Source organism: Leptinotarsa decemlineata, unplaced genomic scaffold, assembly GCF_025532065.1.
Source record: "Leptinotarsa decemlineata unplaced genomic scaffold, Ldec_3_MD MMD2_P_RNA_scaffold_5, whole genome shotgun sequence".
In the NCBI taxonomy this organism is placed as follows: Eukaryota; Metazoa; Arthropoda; class Insecta; order Coleoptera; family Chrysomelidae; genus Leptinotarsa; species Leptinotarsa decemlineata.
Genome location: NW_027412532.1, coordinates 9,171,079 through 9,192,948, shown reverse-complemented (window position 1 = coordinate 9,192,948; position 21,870 = coordinate 9,171,079). Strand labels below are relative to the sequence as shown.

The 21,870-nt window shown below is 35.5% G+C and overlaps 1 protein-coding gene and 1 long non-coding RNA gene across 3 annotated transcripts in view; one reads left to right on the top strand and one right to left on the bottom strand.

The window, feature by feature from the left end:
* rols (zinc-RING finger and ankyrin repeat domain-containing protein rolling pebbles) overlaps positions 1-21,870 on the bottom strand; it is a 439,138-nt gene that overhangs the window by 375,887 nt on the left and 41,381 nt on the right. For both annotated transcript variants that reach the window (XM_074169496.1, XM_074169503.1), the window contains exon 2: positions 2,013-2,146. In XM_074169496.1, the coding sequence (XP_074025597.1) occupies positions 2,013-2,142 (130 nt within the window). In that variant the 5' untranslated portion in view covers positions 2,143-2,146. The remainder of the gene's footprint in view (positions 1-2,012; positions 2,147-21,870) is intronic.
* LOC141479953 (uncharacterized) lies at positions 18,055-19,664 on the top strand. Its single transcript, XR_012464080.1, has 2 exons — positions 18,055-18,984; positions 19,191-19,664. It is a non-coding gene; the product is annotated as an uncharacterized lncRNA (long non-coding RNA).

Below are 21,870 nucleotides of genomic sequence, written 5' to 3'. Positions count from 1 at the left end.
AGATTCACAATTCACCTAAAAAATAATTTCGATACTAAGATTTTGAGACAGAACAGTTTTCGACAATTTTTCGATGTGGAAGCCTATACCAGTATGTGTATGGCGATCCGCCGTCTTATCTATAGACACTCAAATTAATAAACGAATAATAATAATAGTAATGATGGATTGAAATAGTCAAGTCCAGAAAAAATATACAATGTAGATTCAACAAGTTTACATTCAGAGCTTTGGAATACAAAGACTCGCCGTAAAAAATTCTCTTAGCATATTAGAAATATTGACTACAATATCATTATGAGACATCTTCTGAAAATGAGCACAAACACATCTTGTAACAAGAACTTTTCTGAGTTGCTTTTCGACAGACAATAACGAATTATACGTTTTCAATTCATTTGGTGATTTATTGAATGTACGTAAGCCATTATTAGTAGGAGAGCAGAAATTTTGTCTATTTTTAAAGATTGGTTAATGGAAATGGTTTTGAGAACGGATATTCACCTGATGTACATTAAAATTCATCACAAAACTATCTCTATTCTTGAAAATATAAAGACACAATTAAAAAATATATAAGGGTGGAAGTGCTGAGATTTCATATTTGTTGAAAAAACTTTCACAGCTGTCGGTACTAGGCACTATTATGATTATTTTTTTTGTACAGTGTAAACTTCTTGAAACGTGGATATACTTTCCAATCTAAATGTTCCTAAGAACTTGAAATGGGTGGCAGACTTGGAAACTGAAATATCATTTACAGTGAGATCGTGTTTTGTACACATCTTTTGATGATTGTCAAAACGAAGGTATTGTGTCTTATCCACATTGAAAAATTGCGAGTTGTTATATGTCCACGTTGCCAAAGATCGGATTAGCTCATTACAACTACTGGATGGCAGATGCTTTCGACACAGATGTTTCAGATATCATCGATTCAGTAAAACCTGTTAAAAGAAATATCATGTCATTCAGCTTTAAAACTTAATTTCAAAGAATTTTCCTCGTGAAGTATATTAGTGAATGTGAAAGTAATAACATCAATACAAATATTAGGTACCTACTGATTTAGTTGCGAACGGGAGCAACAACCCTTACATTAATACAGTAATTTTTATTTTAATGAAAAATATATTTTTTTCCGTGTCAAAATAAATTGTTCAAAATTCATTCCCGTGTTTTTTATTAGTGGGTCCTTGATAAAGTGATGAAGCACAGTGGTTTAAAAACCACCTTCATACCTAGTTCCTAGAAAACAGATATATTTATCTTGGTTTTCATCGTTTTTAAAAGTAGAGATTTCGTTCATTCTTAACCTTAACTTTTCCTTCCTTCATGGCGGATATAGCTTAGTAGTTGTCGTTATATATTTAAAAAAATGAAACTGAAGTAATCAAATGTTTGGAAAAACGTGTGTCACCCGACTACGGAATTATTATTTATTTTTTACAAACACCGCGTCTTTATCAAACATCCCGACTAAATTCTCGGTACTCGTTACGAATATGATAGATAATCGTCTCACAGTATACTTGTGCCGGCATTTTCCAAGTTACTTGCTCTGTCATATTTCAGTGGTGCGGGTAGATTTCGAAAATAAATCCTACAGAGTTAGCATAAGAACTTTACCGAGAATCGTGTTGACAATTCGAGAAGTTATCATAATTCTTCTCGGTTCTCAAAGATCTTGATAACTTTCGAACTACTTTACAAGAAAGCTTCTCACGCAGATTTGATATTCGTATCAAATACAAAATGTATAGCAAATATCAAAATAAACTACCAAACCAAAAATATTTCACCCAGAAGATATTACATTTGAAAGCCGATAACGTCTGATCATAAATATGATTATTCAAAGATTCAGGTGAAACAATAACTCATTTTCTGGAAATGCAATCAGAATGTTCTTTGCTTCTAATGGTATACTGGTTGTAATTATCAAAATATGTGATTTTTTTCCAACGGCAACTCAATGGAAATGAATACATTTTACACCTCATACAACTTACCTTCATTCCATATAGCTTCGTGTTCTTCGATTATTGTGTCATCATCGGACCATAATATTTCTTCTGTCGATGCGGCTAAACTTTGACATTCCATGAATGTGTCAAAATCGATACTTTTTCTGAGCTCCATTGGTCTGAAAATGAATGAAAAATATTAATATTTTGGTACACAGATGATATCTACGTTTTATTATTTAAGTCCAATCATTGAAGGTGAGTAATTTTGCCAGTACTATTTGCCTAAAAATTTAAACTTGGGTTCAACCTGCCATCTACTTCAAAGTTGCTGTTTCTCCGAAAGAATTTTACACCATCCTCGGGGGTAAAAAATGTTACATTGACAATAAGTTTCGTGAATCGTAGGATTGATGACTCCCAGTAACTATTGTTTTAGTGTTCAGTAAACTTTTGCTAATACTTTTTGGAGTACCTAATAGCTTTTTGAACGTTAATGCATTTTTCTGACAAAACTAATAAAATATTTTTGGAGTGCATTGAAAAGCTTCATTTTTATCTCTCTCAAAGTTCTCAATATCAAAACTGAGCGAGTTACGACGAAAAAAAATAGATTTATTTTCCGCGACGAAAAAATGTGAAAAACTCCTAAAAATGGTTATCACTACAAAATGTACCTGTAATATACTCTAACAGTTAGATCGATTGAAAGTTCTCTGTTATGAAAAAAAAAAATTGAGTTTTAAATTGGAAAATCGTTCTAGCAAAAATTGTATTATCTTTCAAATAACTCTAAATCTATCAATTGCACTATAATTTTCAGCATTAGTGCAAATTATTATTGAAGCTCATTATTATATACAAATTATAGATAAATTCTGCATATCATTATCCCTTATTGAGTTATTTTGAAGAATAGATATTCACAAAAATGATTATTCAAGCTTCACTGAAAATTCATCCCTCACCATAACAAAAATTCTGTATCTCGTGCGCGTTTCGCTGATCAAGTCTGGAAATGAAGTATTCTGGTGAGTGAAAAGTTTTTTCAATATATTGATTCCACACCAGAGGTTTCAAATTCTACTTATTCACATCAATACTTTTTCTTGTAACTAATCAGTCAAACTGACGAAGTATATTGCAGGTGGTGAAGTGAAGTGAATCGTGAAGGGACAACGATTATTTTCAACTGGGATATTATATATCCCTATATATAGGGACGAGTGTTTCTGTAGAATTCATTATGGGCAAGACGTTACAGTTCGATGTAATGATTTTCAGACCAATGATCACTTATGGTGCAATTGCCTGGTGGCCGAAGGCTTTACAGAAAACGGCCCAGGCAAAGCTCTCTGGTTAACAGAGACAGGCTTGTCTAGCCAACAGTGGTGCCATCAGTACATCAGCGGCCATGGAGATACTTCTAGATCTACTTGCTATACACATTTTTCTGGAAAGAAAGGATGGACTGCATATAGACTTGTGCACATTGCCAATTGCACAAATCAATTTAATGCAAAGTGCAAAAGACTGTTGGTTGACACTGGGAGTCACAGCATTCTGGAAATGACTTCATGCCTCCAACTGTCAACTACGAACTGCCTTATAAAGTACTGTTCCCGAGTAGAGAGGACTGGATCCTCCGGGAGAAGGAAATATTAAGAGCAGATAGTTGTTGGTTCACAGATGAATCAAAAATACCTTCCGGTTCTGGTGCAGGTGTTTTCAATCGCAGACCCAGGACAGAGATATCAACCTGCCTAGGAACCTATGCGACTGTATTCCAAGCGGAAATTTACGCTATTGAATTGTGGACGGAGACATTGGAAGACTCCAACCTCACACACAAGTCTATAAAAATATTTTCGGGTAGACAAGCGGCGTCGGAAGCTCTTGGCACCTACTGAGCAACGTCTTAATTGGTAGCAAATTGCCAAAAACACCTCTCTTTGATAGGAAGACTTAACAAATTGTGTCTGGTCTGGACTCCTGGCCATACTGGCCTGGAAGGCAATGAGTCTGCTGACTTCCTTGCAAAGGAGGGTGCTGCAAGCAGCTTCATTGGACTAGAACCTGTCATCGGCTTCGCTTTAGGCTTTGCCAAACAAAGATTGAACACTTGGATGGCAAGAAGATTTATAGACTTCTAGCAGAATCTTCCAGGATTGCTCACTTCAAGGCGTTTATTCACCCTACGATTTGAAGCTTGATACCAAACAGTTGTTGGACTAAGTAGGGATGAATTACGAAAGACAGTGTGTGTCGCCTCTGTTTGAAAAATGATGAAACACCAGAGCCCCGCTGGGAACCGAATCAGATTTTTAGAGTTCCACAGAGCCGTACTCTTACCATCTGGCCTGAAAGACCACTCACCATATAAACTAATCGGCTTCGTTAAGAAGCTGGGTTGATTTGGTCGAGTATGAATAGGTGTGAGCCACAATACACCCTTGCGGGTTGCGGTGGAAGGTCGAATAGACCCACTCACTTTGGATCTAATCTAACCTATTCTACAGTTCGATCATCATTCATTGGTAGAATATTCCCTACTTTCAAAGAATGACAGCAAATTAATGCAAGAGGAGTTACAGTAATGAAAATGAAAAAGTTCTATACAAATAATACAACACTTGCATCACACAAATTCAGCTCGACAGACACTGGGTGTACCGTCAACTCCCATTATCAAATTCCGACGAGAAAGCAGCTGTTATTTAGCGCATCAATGTATCTCCTTTCATAGCGGATGCGAATTCCCGTTCTCAGATCCATTTACCAGCATTTGAATTATGGAAATGCTTAATTGTAAAGGATCTCGATATGTATCTCGAGACTTACATTCGTTAGTTTCATTGAAAATAATTAATTAAATCTTGTATCCTGACTGTGGATTTCATGTCGACGAATTTTTAAAGACCGTTTCAACAACTTCAACCGAACACTTGTGTTCTATTTATCCGTTAAAAAGGTCGCAGAAGGATATGTTTTGGATTTTTGATATCCGGAGTTCAAGATTTAATGAATTAGTTGTAATGTCGCCACGAAATGTCCAATAAATACTCAGTTGTTTCATTAAATCAACTTGATGCGTGTAAAACGTCTACAAAACATTCTTTTACAGCAGGATCGCGGGGATTTCAATTTATTATTTCCAGTTAGTTTCGTGAGACAATACTTTTCACAGACAGTATAGACGAATCATCACGAAATTTTTCTGAAATATTGTGTATTTTCTCACAAAATGAAAAATTTCTAAGACGATGAAAATCGATAAAGTATGCGAGAAACACTTTGTAATGGGATTTCCACTACATTGTTTTACAACACATGTTTCTTTATACAATAACTTGCATAGCTATTTAGTGAAAATTTTGAATGAGAGTGTTTTTGAGATGTGGCAGGTACACAGGAATTCCTGTGATGTTGAAGATGGAATTAGATTTATTTTCAAAACATTAAATTTAGTTAGGTATATCAGCACCATATTTGAAAAATTTACAAAAATCAATGATACACATACTCGTAATACAAGAGAACAAGACAATTATTTTAGTTCGGAATCTCTTCAAAACTCCGCATAGTTCAATTGTTTTCAAGTAAAATATAATGAATTATCTAGTGGAGACAGGCCGAAAGGAATTAATGTATTTGAATTCATTATGAAATCGAAATGTACTTCAACATACATTCATCTTTCTGGTATATGTATATCTACTGGTATATTTCGAATGACAGGTACAACCTCCCACTCCTTAAATGAGAAGTATAGGTTTGTGATATATCGTTTGAAAGGTCTTTTCATTCTTTATTCAAAAATGTTATCGCTTTCAACTTCATTGCAACAATTAAGAAAGAATAAATTGAAATGATATGGTTACCGAAATTCGATGAAATACACTCAAAAATTGAAATGTAATGCAAAACGTAATGAAATGTAGAATACTAAGGAGAACTATGGATATTAACGAAGTATATGTTCAGAATGCTCACCACCAATGTCTTGGCAACATCCTAATGTCAAATAAAATTGTCTTCTAACATTATTTAACATATCAGGAGTGACCGACCTAATCGCAAGTGTTATTCGTTCTTTCAAGTCACTCAAATCTGAAAGTTTAGTTTTGTACACATTGCTCTTTACAAATCCCCATAAAAATAAATCTAATGATGAAAGTTCAGGTGATCGCGCTGGCCATTCAATCGATCCTCGCCTCCCTATCCACCATGTTGTATCGAGGTATTTCCAGACATTAGCTTGGTAATGTGGTGGTGCTCCATCCTGCTGAAACCATATCGTATTCACTTGAGGGTTTCCTGGAACAGGATTTAAATTGGCTAAACTTGGAATGACGTCATTTTGAAGTAGTGCCAAACAATAATCGCCATTCAAGTTGCCCTCAATGAAAAAGGGACCAATGATATGGTTTTCTACAACCCCTCCTCAAACATTAACCTTTTGGAGGTATTGCGTGTGTTCTTCTCTCATCCAGTGAGGATTTTCTGTTGACTAGTAGTGGCAATTTTGCCGATTAGCATGACCGTTTAGACACAAAGTACACTCATCAGTCTTTTAATTAGATGATATTGTTATCCAACATGTTCATCATATGCTCACATTAGTTCTCCTATCAAACTCTTCTTCCATAAGCTCCTGAGTAGGTATCATTTCACAGGGATACATTTTATTTTCTTTTAATGTGTTTACTTTCGATGTATGGCTAACATTGAATGTAGTGGATGCATGTCTACTCGTTTTATGTGGATTTTCCTCAAATTCAAGCATCACATCTAATTTGAGTTCATCACTCATTGTATTGGCAGCTGCTGTTTTTATCTGCCCCACATGTCCAAGCTTGCGAAACTGCGTCTCTAATTTGCTTATTCTTCCTTGAGATAATGGCGGTGAAATTGAAAATTTTTCATGAAATTGGTGAGTTACTTCCTGTTGTGTTCGGGTTTTATCTACGTAACCAATCATTTGTAAAACTATTATTTTATGCATTTCCGTTAATCTAACCATTTGTCAGACTTGAAGTTAACGAACTTCAAACTTAAATTGAGATACTGACACCTACTGTTGTAACATACAAAACAAATTGACAAGGCGTGTCAACTGACATTGCCACGGAAATTATTTACAGTTTTTAAAAAGATACCACCAAAAAAACATTGCTATGGTGAAATGAAATGAGATTTTAGTATATCGCAGTAAGTTTTTAGTGTATTTTATCGAATTTCGGTAACCACATGAGTTTAACTCATAAAATTTTCATCTATTTTGCATCTTAATTGTTGCAATAACCTCACTAGCAATAACGTTTTTGAAAAGAGAAGGAAGAGACCTTTCGAACGATATATCATAAGCCTATACTTCCCATTTAAAAAATTGGGGGTTGTACCTGTCATTCGTCGGCGGTTGAAGGTAGGGGTAGCATTTTTCCGTTGAAGTATGTCAAATTATGATTTGAATTTGACGTGTTTCGATATTTTGTTAAAATATGTACCGTCCCCGAAATAATGAATTTATTCCATTTGCTTTTTATACACTGTATCTATGTAGTCTTCTAAAATCCTTCTGATGATGTTTCTGCATATAAATCAATTTCGTTATTATTTTAGGTATTTTTGATTATTTTACGAATGCCATTTCATCTAGACTACGTGATATTTTTAATGTTTAATGTGACTAATTTTCCACGACTCTGGCGCATGAATGGGGACCACTGTGGTTAGTGGGTTATTTGCATACACCTGCGACTTCAGAAAACTTCACAAGGAAAGTCTAACGGGGTCAAATCGCATGATCTTGGTGGTCAATTCACATCACCTCCACGTGAGATGACCATGCCCTCAAATCGTTCGTGCAGAATATCCAATGTGCCACAAGCTGTGTTCAATTCAAACTACATGTCTTTGGTCTCGATATCATCCAATTCAAGCCATCAAGCCAAAATAAGTTGGTAATCATCGGTCTATAGTGCTCGCCGTTGACAGTGATCTCGTCTTGAAGATGATCAATTGGTGATCGAAACACGTGTCGAGGTGTTGAAATAACGGTTTGGGGTTGAGATAAAACTCCAGTAATGTTGAAAGGGTTATATTTTAGGGAGGGATACATTTTTGGGAAAGAAGGGTTTTGGCCCAATCTTGATACAAAAGCATGTGGAAATCTTCCAAAGAAAGGAAGGCAAGTAATCAATTTCAATAAAGTAACAATATTCAAAAATGTATAGATCATGCAAAGAAGTAGTTTTCAGACACAAACTGGAAGAGAAGCCCTCTCCAAACAACTACTTTCATATGAACTTTGAATTAAACGAAAGAAAAATTCTTTTGAAACGAATACTTTTATATGAACACTAGAGAAGTGGAAAGTCAAAACCTTTCTTTCCCGAAAATTAATCTCTCTTGAAAACACCCCTTTCAATTCGAACATATAGTTGTATATAGAGCCATCTGTTATCCACTGCCACACATATAACTTGTATGATGTTGTGAGAGCGTGCGCACGATTCATTTTACAGGACTTTGCAGCGCTTCTTTGTGAAGTGTGAACAGATGGCAACGGATGGAGAGACCTTTCAGTTCAATTTGTTGTTTTGAATCAATTGAACATAACTCTAAATTATATTGCGTTGAATATGAAACTTTGAGAGAATCTGAATCGAAAATTCGATATGATTAATTGGTTTACTTCAAAACGAGAGTGAAATTCACCAAATTATTTATGTTTCTATATTACAGAAACAAATGTACTCACCTTCAGCAATTATTGTGATTATTTCTTTTAAGCCGATGACATGATGAAAAAATTGAAGGCCAGGCCATCAAAACATAATTTCACAGCTATGCCATGTTTTATCCCAACAGCCATAAAACAAACAACCATTTAGGTGTGATTATGTCAATACCTGTCACTATCACAAACAAATTGAACCAATGGAATGAAACATTCGAGTATATATGTTACTGAATGTTCAAACTCAGCATGAATGCTTCTATAGAAGTTTGATTTGATACTTAGATTATGACAGTAACTAGACTCTTACTCTACTGATACAATTAAAATTAATGTGTAAATCAAATGAAACTCATCAATACAATCAACAGATACAAAAGACCTCACGAAAAAAGGCAACAATCCTTCAATGCAAACTCCTTCTTAAATACCAATTATTCATATATGTCAACAAGAAATCACAAAATAATAATCGAATGATAATACATTTTCAATTCGATTGTCTGAATTTCAGTTAAATCGAAAAGAATACGCGACGTGGGTATTGGTGATGCACCTAGTCGCGTAAAGTCTGCTATTACACCTGCTAGATGGCGCTAATGTAGGTGTCCTCATTATTATCGATTTCTTTCGTACTCGGTATTTCTCTTATAAAAGTGTGTGGAGGTTGTCGAAGCAAACATTAATGTTGAAAAAAAAAATGAAAATTTCTATGTTTTTTACCCCTTTTATTTGTAACTAACGTTACTGCAGTTTCGTCCTATATGGACATTTTCAAACTTAAAGATATAGGACGAAACTACAGTAACGTTAGTTACAAATAAAAGTGGTAAAGAACATAGAAATTTTCATTTCTCTTTTCATCATGATCTCCTACCACGTAGTAACGGCTACATTTATCAATTTATTGAAACATTAATGTATTTATTCATTTCTTAGGAGATTTTTGCCCCAACTTCAAATTCAAACGGATAATTTTATAATTCTTAGTCTTTAAGTTTTGTCGCCTTTTCAGAATCTGCTCCAAAAAATGTTCACCTACGTATGATGTGAGTATAAAACGTCTTTCAACATACCCCTTCACTCACCTGTGTATTTTACCTATTAGCCACTATCACCAGAACTAATGATGGACATATACACACTCGTTGTCAAACGGCGTTGGAAGCCCTTGGCTCCCACCGAGCAACATCTAAATTGGTAGCAAACTACCAAAAAAGACTCTCCTCGATAGGAAGACTAAACAGATTGTCTCTGGTCTGGATTCCTGGCCATACTGGCCTGGAAGGCAATGTATCTGCTGACTCTCTCGCAAAGGAGGGTGCTGCAAGCGGCTTCATTGGACCAGAACCTGTCATTGGCATCGCTTTGGGCTTTGCCAAACAAACACTTAACACCTGGATGGCAAGTAGAGTTATGGACTTCTGGCAGAATCTTCCAGGATTGGCTCACTCCAAGGCGTTTATTCACCCTTCGAAGCTTGATTCCAAACAGTTGTTGGACCACAGTAGGGATGGACTACGATGTCTAACAGGCCTTACAGGTCACTGTCATTTGAATCATCACATGCAGAGACTTGGACTGTCGGAAGACAGTGTGTGTCGCCTCTGTCTGGAAAATGATGAAACTGCAGAGCATATACTTTGTGCCTGCCCCGCTGGGGACCTAATCAGGTTCTTTGAGTTTGGCAGATCCGTACTCTCAACATCTGACATGAAAGACCACTCACCATACAAACTAATCGGCTTCGTTAAGAAGCTGGGTTTATTTTGGATAGGTGTGAGCCACAATAAACCCTTATGGTTTGCGGTGGAGGGTCGAATAGACCCACTCACTTTAGACCTACCTTCCTACTATTAACGGTTCCACAGTAATGCAGACGGGGGTTGCAGATTCAATTACACACTATTTTCATTTGACAGAGCTTTTTGTCTGAAATACTCTATGGAAATAACAAGCATTGGCATATTTTCCTGATATAAATAGTGATATTCCAGTTATTCCAAATTTTTTGTTGAGGTGGCAGTATATTTTTTATACATTTTTGCGTTTTTTGTATAATATATTGTGTTATGTTTAATGTACTGTGTTGTGTGTGCATTTTTGTTTGTTTGTTTGTTGTTTTGTGTTTGTGTTGTGTGTTGTTTTCTGTGATTGTGGTATGTTCAGTGTGTTATGCTGTGTGTGCGGTTTTTTGCGTTCATTTTATTTCTTATGTGTTGTCTGTGTGTATTGTTTGCTATATATTGAATGTTTTGAGTCGTGTGTATTTGTGTGTAATGTTTGGTGTATTAGTGTTGTGTGTGTGTTTCCGCTGTTTTCTTTGGTATCATCCATTTTTTGTGATTTTTGCGTTATTTTGTGATTTTTGCGTTTTTGTATATTGGGTTCGATGTATAATTAATGTGTTGAGTACCTGCGTTGTGTATTGTTTGCTATGTGTATGTTTTTGTTGTGTGTGTTATATGTGTACTGTGACTTTCGAGAAAACACTTTTTCAGAATTTCTTCGTCTCCATTCAAGGCGAAATGTAAATTCAAAAAGGTTTTTCTTCGCTTCTCAATGAGACTGGTTCCAGTGAAATATACTCATTAAGTCATGTGAAAACTGAACCGTTTTGTTGCGGTTTTTCACGGGTAGCAGCGTCGTCCCGACTTAGCATGGATAACACACTCCTGTTTCGCACGGGGTAATGAAAGAATCATACAACTTTTTTTTTTCATCACTCCATTATTGAAAACCGTATGAAAATCAGTTTTTGTAATACTCGTATAAGACTAAATGAATGAATGAATATATTCTTCTTTCGGCGACAATTATTTTTTCTTGAATACTGTCTCATTTCAACCATTCAAATATAGCCACTTGCATTTGCAAAATTTTAAACAGTTTCAAAAATTTTCAACTAATCTAAAAATTCACTAATTTTCACAAATGTGCAAAATAATCCTATTCTCGAGATTTCCTCTCTTTTCCAGAAATACTGCATTTCAACAATGTTTTTTTTCAACTATACACTTCCGTCAGGCCGATCACGTCGAGGTCATTAGTAACAGGGACATTCCGTTCTATTTTCGGACTGTTCCTCACGAGGAAATTGTTTAGATACATTAGAGATTAAACACCCTCTCCTTTTGTCGCTCTAACCATCGTTTGTTTTTTATTTCGAAACGTGATTCTAAGACTTTCTTCGAGATAAAAAATAAACAGGGGGACGCTAACACAACAATTTCAAAGCAGAAGCGGAGGTAATGAAGCGAACTGAAGAATCCACGAAATTTCACAACTACTACCGACAGTCTGGAATTACTTCTGGAAATTTTTTTTCGAGGTCAGAAATATTTTGAAAATAATTCAATGATTTTCCTTGATTATACGAGCGAAAAAATTCCAAGGGTGAAGCAAACACGCATGGTAATCAATAAGTGATTTCACACTGCACAGGGTGTTTCATATTTACGGTACTAAACTTCAGAGGGTGATTCGTTAGGTCGTTTTAGGGAAAAAATTCTTGTGGACGTATTGTGATGAATTAAAGAATTAACTGTCTTGAACAAATTTATTTCCAATAATATTCCACTAATCACAAATTGGTTTATTTATAACACTTAGCAACTAACGCTTAATTTTCCATTAACTTGACATTAACTTCTCTACAGCCCCCTACGACTGTGAGGAACATATTTGATAGACCAGAGCTTCGGAAACGATACACCGAAATATGTCCCGTGGGGTCCAATAAAATCATCATGACTCTTAATTTATTTTCACTATTTGAATTTCTTGTTCAACCGCTCGATTCACTTTCTGAACTCCCTCATGTGCCAGGAAGCCGGGCTTATATAGTGTAACGGTTCTTTCTAGAAATCTATAGTGGGTTCGATGCTCGACTAGAGTTTTACCGGCGGTTGCCGACTGCATTCTTACGCGATGATGTCATGTGTTTGTTCGCTGGACGGTATATCGGTCAGGGGCGTCTTCAGATTCGATACAGTATGTCCGGTGTTGCTTCTTTTCTGAGTTATTTATAAAATATCATAAATCCTTTCACCAATTTGGTTGAAGTTTGCTATAGTTACTTGAAGTTATGAAGCGTTTATTCAGCCTTAACTAGGTTGAAATTGTTTTATCCAGTGGAGTCTCAATGGGCACCACAGCAAACAATATTGGAAAAAAGGTACACCAGTGATTTTTTGTTGTAGTTTTTCATTTTTCTCATTACTCAACTGAAAATACAACTTTTTCATCGCAAGTGGTTCTTTTATATCTAACTTCTTTGTCTATAAAAATTGAATCCAATTTGCATGTCATGAATACTTGCTCTGGAGACCAGCTGACAGTGATAGTGTTGTCATATCAGTGAAAATCAAAGTAGTCAATTAGCAGTGATTTGATCATGAATTATTTCACTAACGCTAGAATGGCTGACATACACTTTATTCATGGATTAGCAAGTGGAAATGCGGAAGAAGTACGAAGGATTTACCGGAAATTACTTTTCGACAGCGTCTAGTCAGGCGAATTTTGAAACAGCTTAATATCAACAAGGCGTCTGGCCCTGATGAAGTGCCCGTCATCGTACTTAAAAAGTGAGCAAATGAACCCGCACCAGTATTTTGCAGACTTTTCAACCTGATTTACAAGACGCGGTGTTTCCTTCTTGTTGGAAGAATACTCGTGTTCAGTCTATTTCCAAAAAGAGCAAGAAATTCTTGTATATCAACGACTTATTGGAAAAAAACTAATAATCCTTTGATGAATCCTTTAATGTTTTAATGACTACAGCATACTTTTCTCGTCATTTCATTGTATTCCAGGACATTGGCTACGGAGGCACATCTTCACTCTCAGCAGGAGCTTGAATATCTTGTTGAGGATCTAGGGGTGATTTCGAATTGTGGTAAAGTAACCAGGTTCAATTCAATGCCACAAACTTCGAGGCATCGGTTTTCTTCAAGAAGATAAATGTCTCCGAACTGGATATAATAATGTCAGATCAGATCATTTCGCTTTCTGCTTCGATAGGTTTGTTGGGGATTAAGATGGACACCAATTTGTCTTGGCACAATCATGTCGCTGTAATTGCAAAGGCTGCTTCTCAAAAGCTTGGAACACTGTTTCGAACCAGAAAACTATACACCCTTAAAAACTTTTCATGCTTCATAAAGCTCAGATCAGACCTTCTTGGCAGTATTGTTCTCGTGTATGGAGCTCTGTCCCCAAACATACCCTGAAGCTGCTGGATTCCATCCAGAAAAGAGCCATCCGCCTGATTCGAGACACGAACATCACGTGCAACCTTGATAGCCTGGAACATCGAAGAAAAGTTTGAGATTTGTCTCTATTCTTTAGATACTTTCACAGGATGTGTTTCAGTGACTTGGCACAGTTGATTTTTTCGACAGCGGTACATATCAGAAGTTCGAGACGGACTGTTGCTGCTCATCGTTTTAAGGTTCAATTGAGTACATCTCGAACTGCGTTTATGTGGAAAAAACTTCCTGAGAACGTTTTTCCAAATGGATTCATTCTCCAGCGATTCAAATACAATGTGATTTGCTACTTCTGCACAGGCACCGCTCTAAGAGCGCCTTGAGGATTTTTCTGTAGTGCTTGTGTTTTGTCCTTGAAAAAAAAGGACGGATGTCACAGTAGAGAAATTCTATTTGCTGAAATATATTGAAAATAACTGTAGCAAATTTTAACCAAATCGGTGCAAGGATATTCATGATATTTTATAATTAGCCTTTTTTTTTAAACTTCAACGCCCTGTATCTCAGAACGAAAGCAACTCAGGACTTATGTTCATGGAAACTTTTCTTCTCAAAACGACCTAACAAATCACCCTCTAAAATTCCGTACATTAGTTAGGAAAACCCTGTATTGAACGAATTATTTTAACATTTTTGTTTAGCATTCCTAAGTAAATCTAGAGAAATGAACTTCAAATGTTCAAGCCAGTCTCGATATACCTACACAGTAGGTTGAATGGACTGACGCCTATCAGAAAACAACTACTTCCCTGGCTAATACCACGAAGGGCGTTGGATTATATCCGACAGGCGGCAGTGCATGAATCTTCACAGAAAATTTCCTGCATATGCAATCGGCAATGAAACTGAAAGAGTCGACCTTCAATTTTGGAACGGGCACACTTGCAGACCGGTTTCGGGCTCATTAGCCACTCATCAGTGCAAGATAGTGGCCATCATCGACCTAAAGTCAATGATATTCCACAATTGAAAATCTGAATTCTTTCAGAGTATTTCATTCCTCTTCCGAAGTTGGAGCGAACATAGTGGACGAGGTAATAACCAACTGCATATCCGTAATTTGCCCGTAACTTTCTTGTTAGTCAGTGGGCTGTGCTTGAAGACTAACAATATCAGAAAACAACTACTCCCCTGGCTAATACCACGAAGGACGTTGGATTATATGGAGTGACATTTTGTGATATTCGCTCCAACTTCGGAAGAGGAATGAAATACTCTGAGAGAATTTCGATTTTCAATTGTGGAGTATTATTGACTTTAGATCGATGATGGTCACTATCTTGCTCTGACGAGTGGCTAATGAGCCCAAAATCGGTCTGCAAGTGTGCCCGTTCCAAAATTGAAGGTCGACTCTTCCAGTTGTATTGACAATTGCATATGCAGGAAATTTTCTGTAGTTGAACAAAAATGAACGTTTGATCTGCAATGTAGATTACTCCTTTCAATAACTACGATGAACACAGAAAATGTCATATTTTTGAACCATAAAGTGGTAAATTCCATGCACATATGATAAATTGTTCGGAATATTATCATACACTACCATTCCTGCACTCGTTATGTCAAACCGAAGAAAATAACAATTGTTTTTTAAATCAGATTTGAACCCGGGACCATTTATTCAATAGACCGATGCACACCTCCATGTCTTGTTCATGTCATGAATTATAAGGTTGTATGACATAATTATAGTTTCATATAACAGCACCTATTACTGGAATATACTTATATATATCTTAAAGAATAGAAAAGTCAGTGAAAAAATATGTTTCACACTGTAATAACAAATAGTAACTTTGAGATCGCTGAATAATTGTTAGTAAATAACGCCGAGCAAAGAAAAGCACTTTTCTAACGAAATTGGACCTCACCTTCTTGTTTGTTCTCGAAAGAGTGCAACTTCAGTAAAAGCGATTTTCATGTTCAAAACAAAATCGTTTGTCCACATCCACTCGAAGATCTTGTAGCGCTCTGGATTACGGAAAACATAGACGTGCGACTCATCCTTGACAATATAACCAAACCAATAACTTGTACCCAATACTTATTTCGAGTATGAAAGGTTATGATTATAAAATATTATTAGGAATAAGTTATATTTCGACATGTTTTTAAAGTAGCTACATGGACTGAAAAGTCTTGGCCTAACATATAGATGCCGTTGGTCTTATTGCCTTCACCGATTTTTCAAAAAATAAGTTCAAAAATAAGTTGTTGAATATTCATTTCAAAACAAATTTCTGTTTTAATTTCACACTGCTTCTCGATGGAAAAAAATATCGTTCAAGTGAAGCAATGGCTAGAAAAGTATTATAAGGACTCCGCTCCATCAAAAACAACACCGTTTGCTAACTTCAAACACGGTCGTAGAGAAAACGATGATGCAGAACGCAGTGGACGTCCAAATTAGGCAGTAACACCAGAAAACATGAAAAAAATCCACCAAATCGTTTCGAATGATCGAAAAAATGAAGTTGCGTGAGTTAGCTGGCATTGTAGAAATATCAAAAGAATGTTTTGGCTTCTGCGAGCACGTTCTAAGGAACTCATTCGACGTGATTTTCTAGAGTATTCTAAAAATATGGAAGATGAAATCAATAGGAACTCGAAAATGTTTTGGAAATTCATAAAAAAATTGAGAAAAAATACAAATAGTATCCCAAGCTCGTTATATCTTGACATGAAACTGCAGATACCGGGGACACAATTTGTAACCTTTTCGCTAAAAATTTCAAAAACAAATTCATCCAACATATTTGTTGGATGAATTTGTTGACATATTTGATCCAACTTTCCTCATCTTCCCAGTCGAATCCGTCGAAATAAATGAATATACCTTAATGACAGCCATTAACTCGTTAGATATAAAAAAATGCGGAGGTCCTGATGATATACCCGTTTCCTTTGTTAAGCAGTGCAAGAACAACCTTGTCTCGCCTCTACTATATATTTTCAATAAATCATTGCAGAGTGGAATTTTTCCTGCCAAATGGAAAATTTCGCATATCGAACCAATCTACAAGAGCGGCGACAGACACAATATAAAGAATTATATGCCGATCAGTAAATTATGTGTATTTGGCAAACTTTTTGAAAAAATAATATATAATAATACCTCGATACGGTCAAGGACATCATAATCAGTGAACAGCATGGTTTCTTCCCCCATAGGTCGATAGAAACTAATTTAATAGGATTCACCGATTTTTTGTTAAGCTCGATGGATAAACAGGTTCAGGTTGATGTTGTATACACCGACTTCAGTAAGGCCTTTGATAAAATTAGTCACAAAACTTTATTAAAGAGACTTGCTGAAGTCGGTGTGAATGACTTTTTATTAAGATGATATGGTCCTATTTGAATAACAGATCACAAACGGTGGCCATAAATGGATTTACGTCACTCCCCTTTACGGTATCCTCCGGAGGTCCTCAAGGCAGCCATTTGGGTCCTTTATTTTTCATTATATACATCAACGAAATCTCTAGTTGCTTTAATAAGTGTAAATTTTTACTATATGCCGATGACTTGAAAATCTATCACACAGTAAAGGATTCATATGACAGCGGAGAAATTCAGGAGGACTTGAAGCGGCTCAAAAAATTCTGTGATGATAATGATTTGTTTCTCAATCCACAAAAATGCGTGTCGAACTCATTCTCCAGAAACAAAAATATAATCATAAATAATTATAACTTTGAAAATCACGAATTGAAATCAGTTTCAGAAGTTAAAGACCTGGGAATAATTATGGACTCGAAGTTGTCATTTAATTCACATATAGAAAAAACCGTCAGTAGACGAATATAATAGTATTATTGGATTCATCAAAAGAAACTGTCAAAACTTCAGAACGGCAAAACTTCTCCTCAATTTATATTATGCATATGTACATAGTAGGCTCTGCTTTGCATCGGTTGTTTGGAATCCTCAGTACCACATAAACATAGATTGTATTGAAAGAGTCCAAAACAAATTTCTTCGCTACATTAGTCACAAATTAAATTTTCCAATTACGAATAGCGATTACAGTCCCATTATGCGCCAATACAATATTATGCCTATGAAGGATAGAAGAACCCCACACAGCACTAGATATTCTTGGAATATTCCCTGTATATCATAAAACGAACGTATATATTCCAAATATTCATAGAATATTATTGGAATATATACATACCTTTAGAATATTCATAGAATATGCTTGAATGAATATGGCAGGATTATTCCCGAAAGAATGTGCATAGAATGTCTATAAATGGATTATTCTCCCTTGAATATTCTAAGAATATTGTCGATCGAATATACCATATGGTATATTCTTAGAATATGTCCCCACGGTATATTTTGGAATATTCTATACAATGGAATTTTGAATTATCTTATAATAACGTATTCAAATAATTCAATATTATTAAAAACAAAAATATTTCAAGATCTTAATCGAATGCATAACCTAATGTATATAACCCTGATAGTGTTAACCAGTTTTTGAACTCAACGCAAAGATTCTGGATGAATTGCTCCAACAGCAACTATTGGAAACGACAAAAAAATTTGAATGGGCCAATAAATGAACCAATTGCATCAATAAATTGGTTAATTCTCATCCTATTTGTCTTTTTGTATTTGAAATTATTTAATTACAAAGCGAAAAATCCTGGAAACAGAGAAATGGGAAAGTGAATAATTGGAGTAAACGTTTCTCATTGGTCAATTGAAGTGTAGCGCGCGACAGTCGAATAAGCTCTGTGAAAGCGGCTGTCCCTTAATGCATGGTACATTTGCGTTTGCGTTAAATTCGACATTTGATTCAACATGGCGGTTGACGTGGCAGGTTCGCGTGTGTAATGCATGATGTGTTGGTGTTATTATCAAAGTATAATTCTGTCACGTTCAGTGTACCATTTATAATTTGGGGTTGTCCAGTTTGCAGTACAACGAATAGTTTGATTTTGGATCTTCAAACAGGAGAGTTGCATCTATTCAGTCTTCAAGAAAAGTAAGTAAAATGCAATAGTATCGATAGTAAACTGAAAACGTAATGATTACTTTTCAATAAGACAATGCAAGTTGCTCTCCAAGTCATAAAATGTTGTAAATGTTCATGAGTAACCTATGCGAAAAATATCTATTTGATTTTTATTCCAGTTTTATTGTGCCACTTTCAAATAGTGATAATGAACGTTAATGTACATTTTGTTCCAGGTATTACTATTGAAACACTGGCTGATGCATTGTTGGACAAATATAAGGAAAACTATTCTGGTGAGCAAAGTTTAAATAACTTTAAGTAAGTGAAATTCATTGAAGAACCCATCATACCACTCATTTTAAATACTTCATTTGTGGGTTTATTTTTCTAAGTGAGAAACCTAACCTAACCTATTTCTTGATGTAATACACTTTTTCTTTTTCAATGAAATGATATATTTATTATTTTTTAATTAGTGCTGATGAATTCACAGAGTTGTTAATTTTAGTATATTTTTTAGTATACATTTGTTTGAGAGTAGGAACATCCTAATTTGAATACATTTCTAATATTTGTAATATGACAGTATTCAGGAATATTTTATTCAGTGAATAAATATTTTGAATTAGATTTTTTATTTTTAATATTGGTTGAAACGCCAAATATTTCAGTGTATATTGTTTTTAAAATATATTTGTTTATGAATATTATGTGTTTTATTACTTGTATGAATCTTGTATCAAAATGCAATATATACATGCCTAATAGCGGTTACTCGTCACATTCTTGGAATATTCCAAATATTCCTAGAATATTCATAAAATATATTTAAAGAATATTCTATGGTGTTTCTCTATTGTATATTCCTACAATAAACTAAGAATATCCTGAATATTTTATGAATATTCCTCGGGTTCTATTCCTGGAATATTCTTAATAGAATATACCTTGGATATTCTAAGAATATTATAAGATATTCCAAGAATATTCCCAAGGAATATTCTTGAAATATATCAAAGGTTCGCCAGGAGCACTTCCAGGGAATATTTTCCAGAAGATATATATATCCATGGCATATTCATAGCATAATACAATATCCTTAAATGTATATTCATGAAATATACCTGGAATATCTATTGCTTTGTGGGACTATTACGGATCTTATCATGATTTTCGAATTGATGAAAGGATTAGTCCACTGCCCAGAGCTTCATTCCAAAATTGAGTTTAATGTTCAGGATAGAACGTTGAGGCGTACAGAATTCTTTAAGTTAACTTGCACAAGGACAAATGCTGCTCAAAATTCACCACTTTATAGATTGCCTAAAACCTTTAACGAAATTTGCAATGATATTCAATATTTTGAAATCTCTTTAGACTGTTCCAAACGCAGAATAAAAAAAAAATCATTGATAAGTTGAGATCATTTCTGTAGTCTCTGTCACTCTTATAAGAATTATGTTATTCTTCGATTGTCCAATTTAATTTACAAAAAATTAAAATTTACATTCTTTTTTCTCAAAGCCCACTTGAACTAAAATTATAAAGTGAGTTCTTTATTGGATTTGTCAATCTGTTTGTAACCCCTATATTGGTAAATGAATAAAGAAATAAATGTTGCATAAGCATTCGACTATGAGAAATCTCTGTTCAAAATGGGTGCCGCTTACTGTTTACCAAAAACAAGAACGTCTTGATGATTCTGAGCAGTGTTGGGCCATGTTTAAACATAAGGAACCGGAAGTTTTGCGTCAATATGTGACAATGGATGAACCATGGATCCATCCAGATTCAAAACGATCGTCAACTGAGTGGGGAGCAACTGGTGATCCTTGTGCCCGAAAGCACAACAATCGACTGGAAAGATTATGGCCTTGGTATTTTGGTATTTTGGGATGTGCCTGGTGTAATATTCATCGACTATCTTGTGAAGGAAAACACCATCAATAGTGAATATTATGTAGCGTTATCGGGGCGTTTGAAGGCCATAATTGCCAAGAAATGACCGCATATGGCGAAAAAAAATGTTGTTCCATCAAAACATCGCACCGTGCCACAAGTCAATTGAAACCATGGCATAACTACATAAAGTGAACTTCAAATTTTTCCCACATCCACCGTATTCGACAGATTTGGCTACAGTTGTTCGACTACAGTTGTTCGCAGACTTCAAAAAAAATGTACACCGGTAAGAAATTCAGCTCGAATGTATAGGTTATTGCTGAAACTGAGGCCTACTTTGGGGCAAAAGATAAATAGTTTTACGAAAGTGTTATTGAAATGTTACAACGGCGCTGGAATGATTGTGTGGGTCTTGATGGAGACGTTGATAGATAAAGCTAATTTTGAACAAAACAACCGTTTTAGACCCGGGACTTTTCAGCCCATGTGTAAAGTATAGGAAAATTCATATCTGAAAAAGCAGCGATTCCTAGATTATGTCAGGTAGTGAGTTATGTTACTGACAAGGTCAAACTGGTTTGCTGAGTTTCGACCGAATGAATTCCATGCCAAACCATATGCAGTTACACACGCTTTTTTACTGTAGGAGTTAGTAGAATCGAACAGTATTCCTCTGGCCTTGATATCATTTCTGTGGTGAATTGAATCCGAAGATGTTTTGTATACTCGATGTCATGATGTCCACTTTTCAAAATTAAGTCTTCATCTCGTGCTATATAAATTATCTTGTCAAAACGAGAGTGTTCCACGTCTCGTCTAGCACCATTCGGTGAACTTTGGCGATGTTTTCGTCGATAGTTATAGTTTTTAGACGTCCAAAATGTTCATCGTCTCCCAAGCTCTTCTCTGTATCTGTAGAGAAGGGAGGGTGAGTGTAGACCCACAGCACTTGGGCCACATGTGACCCATTGTACCTCCTTCCGAGGAGTTGTCCTCCTAGGTCATCGTTCA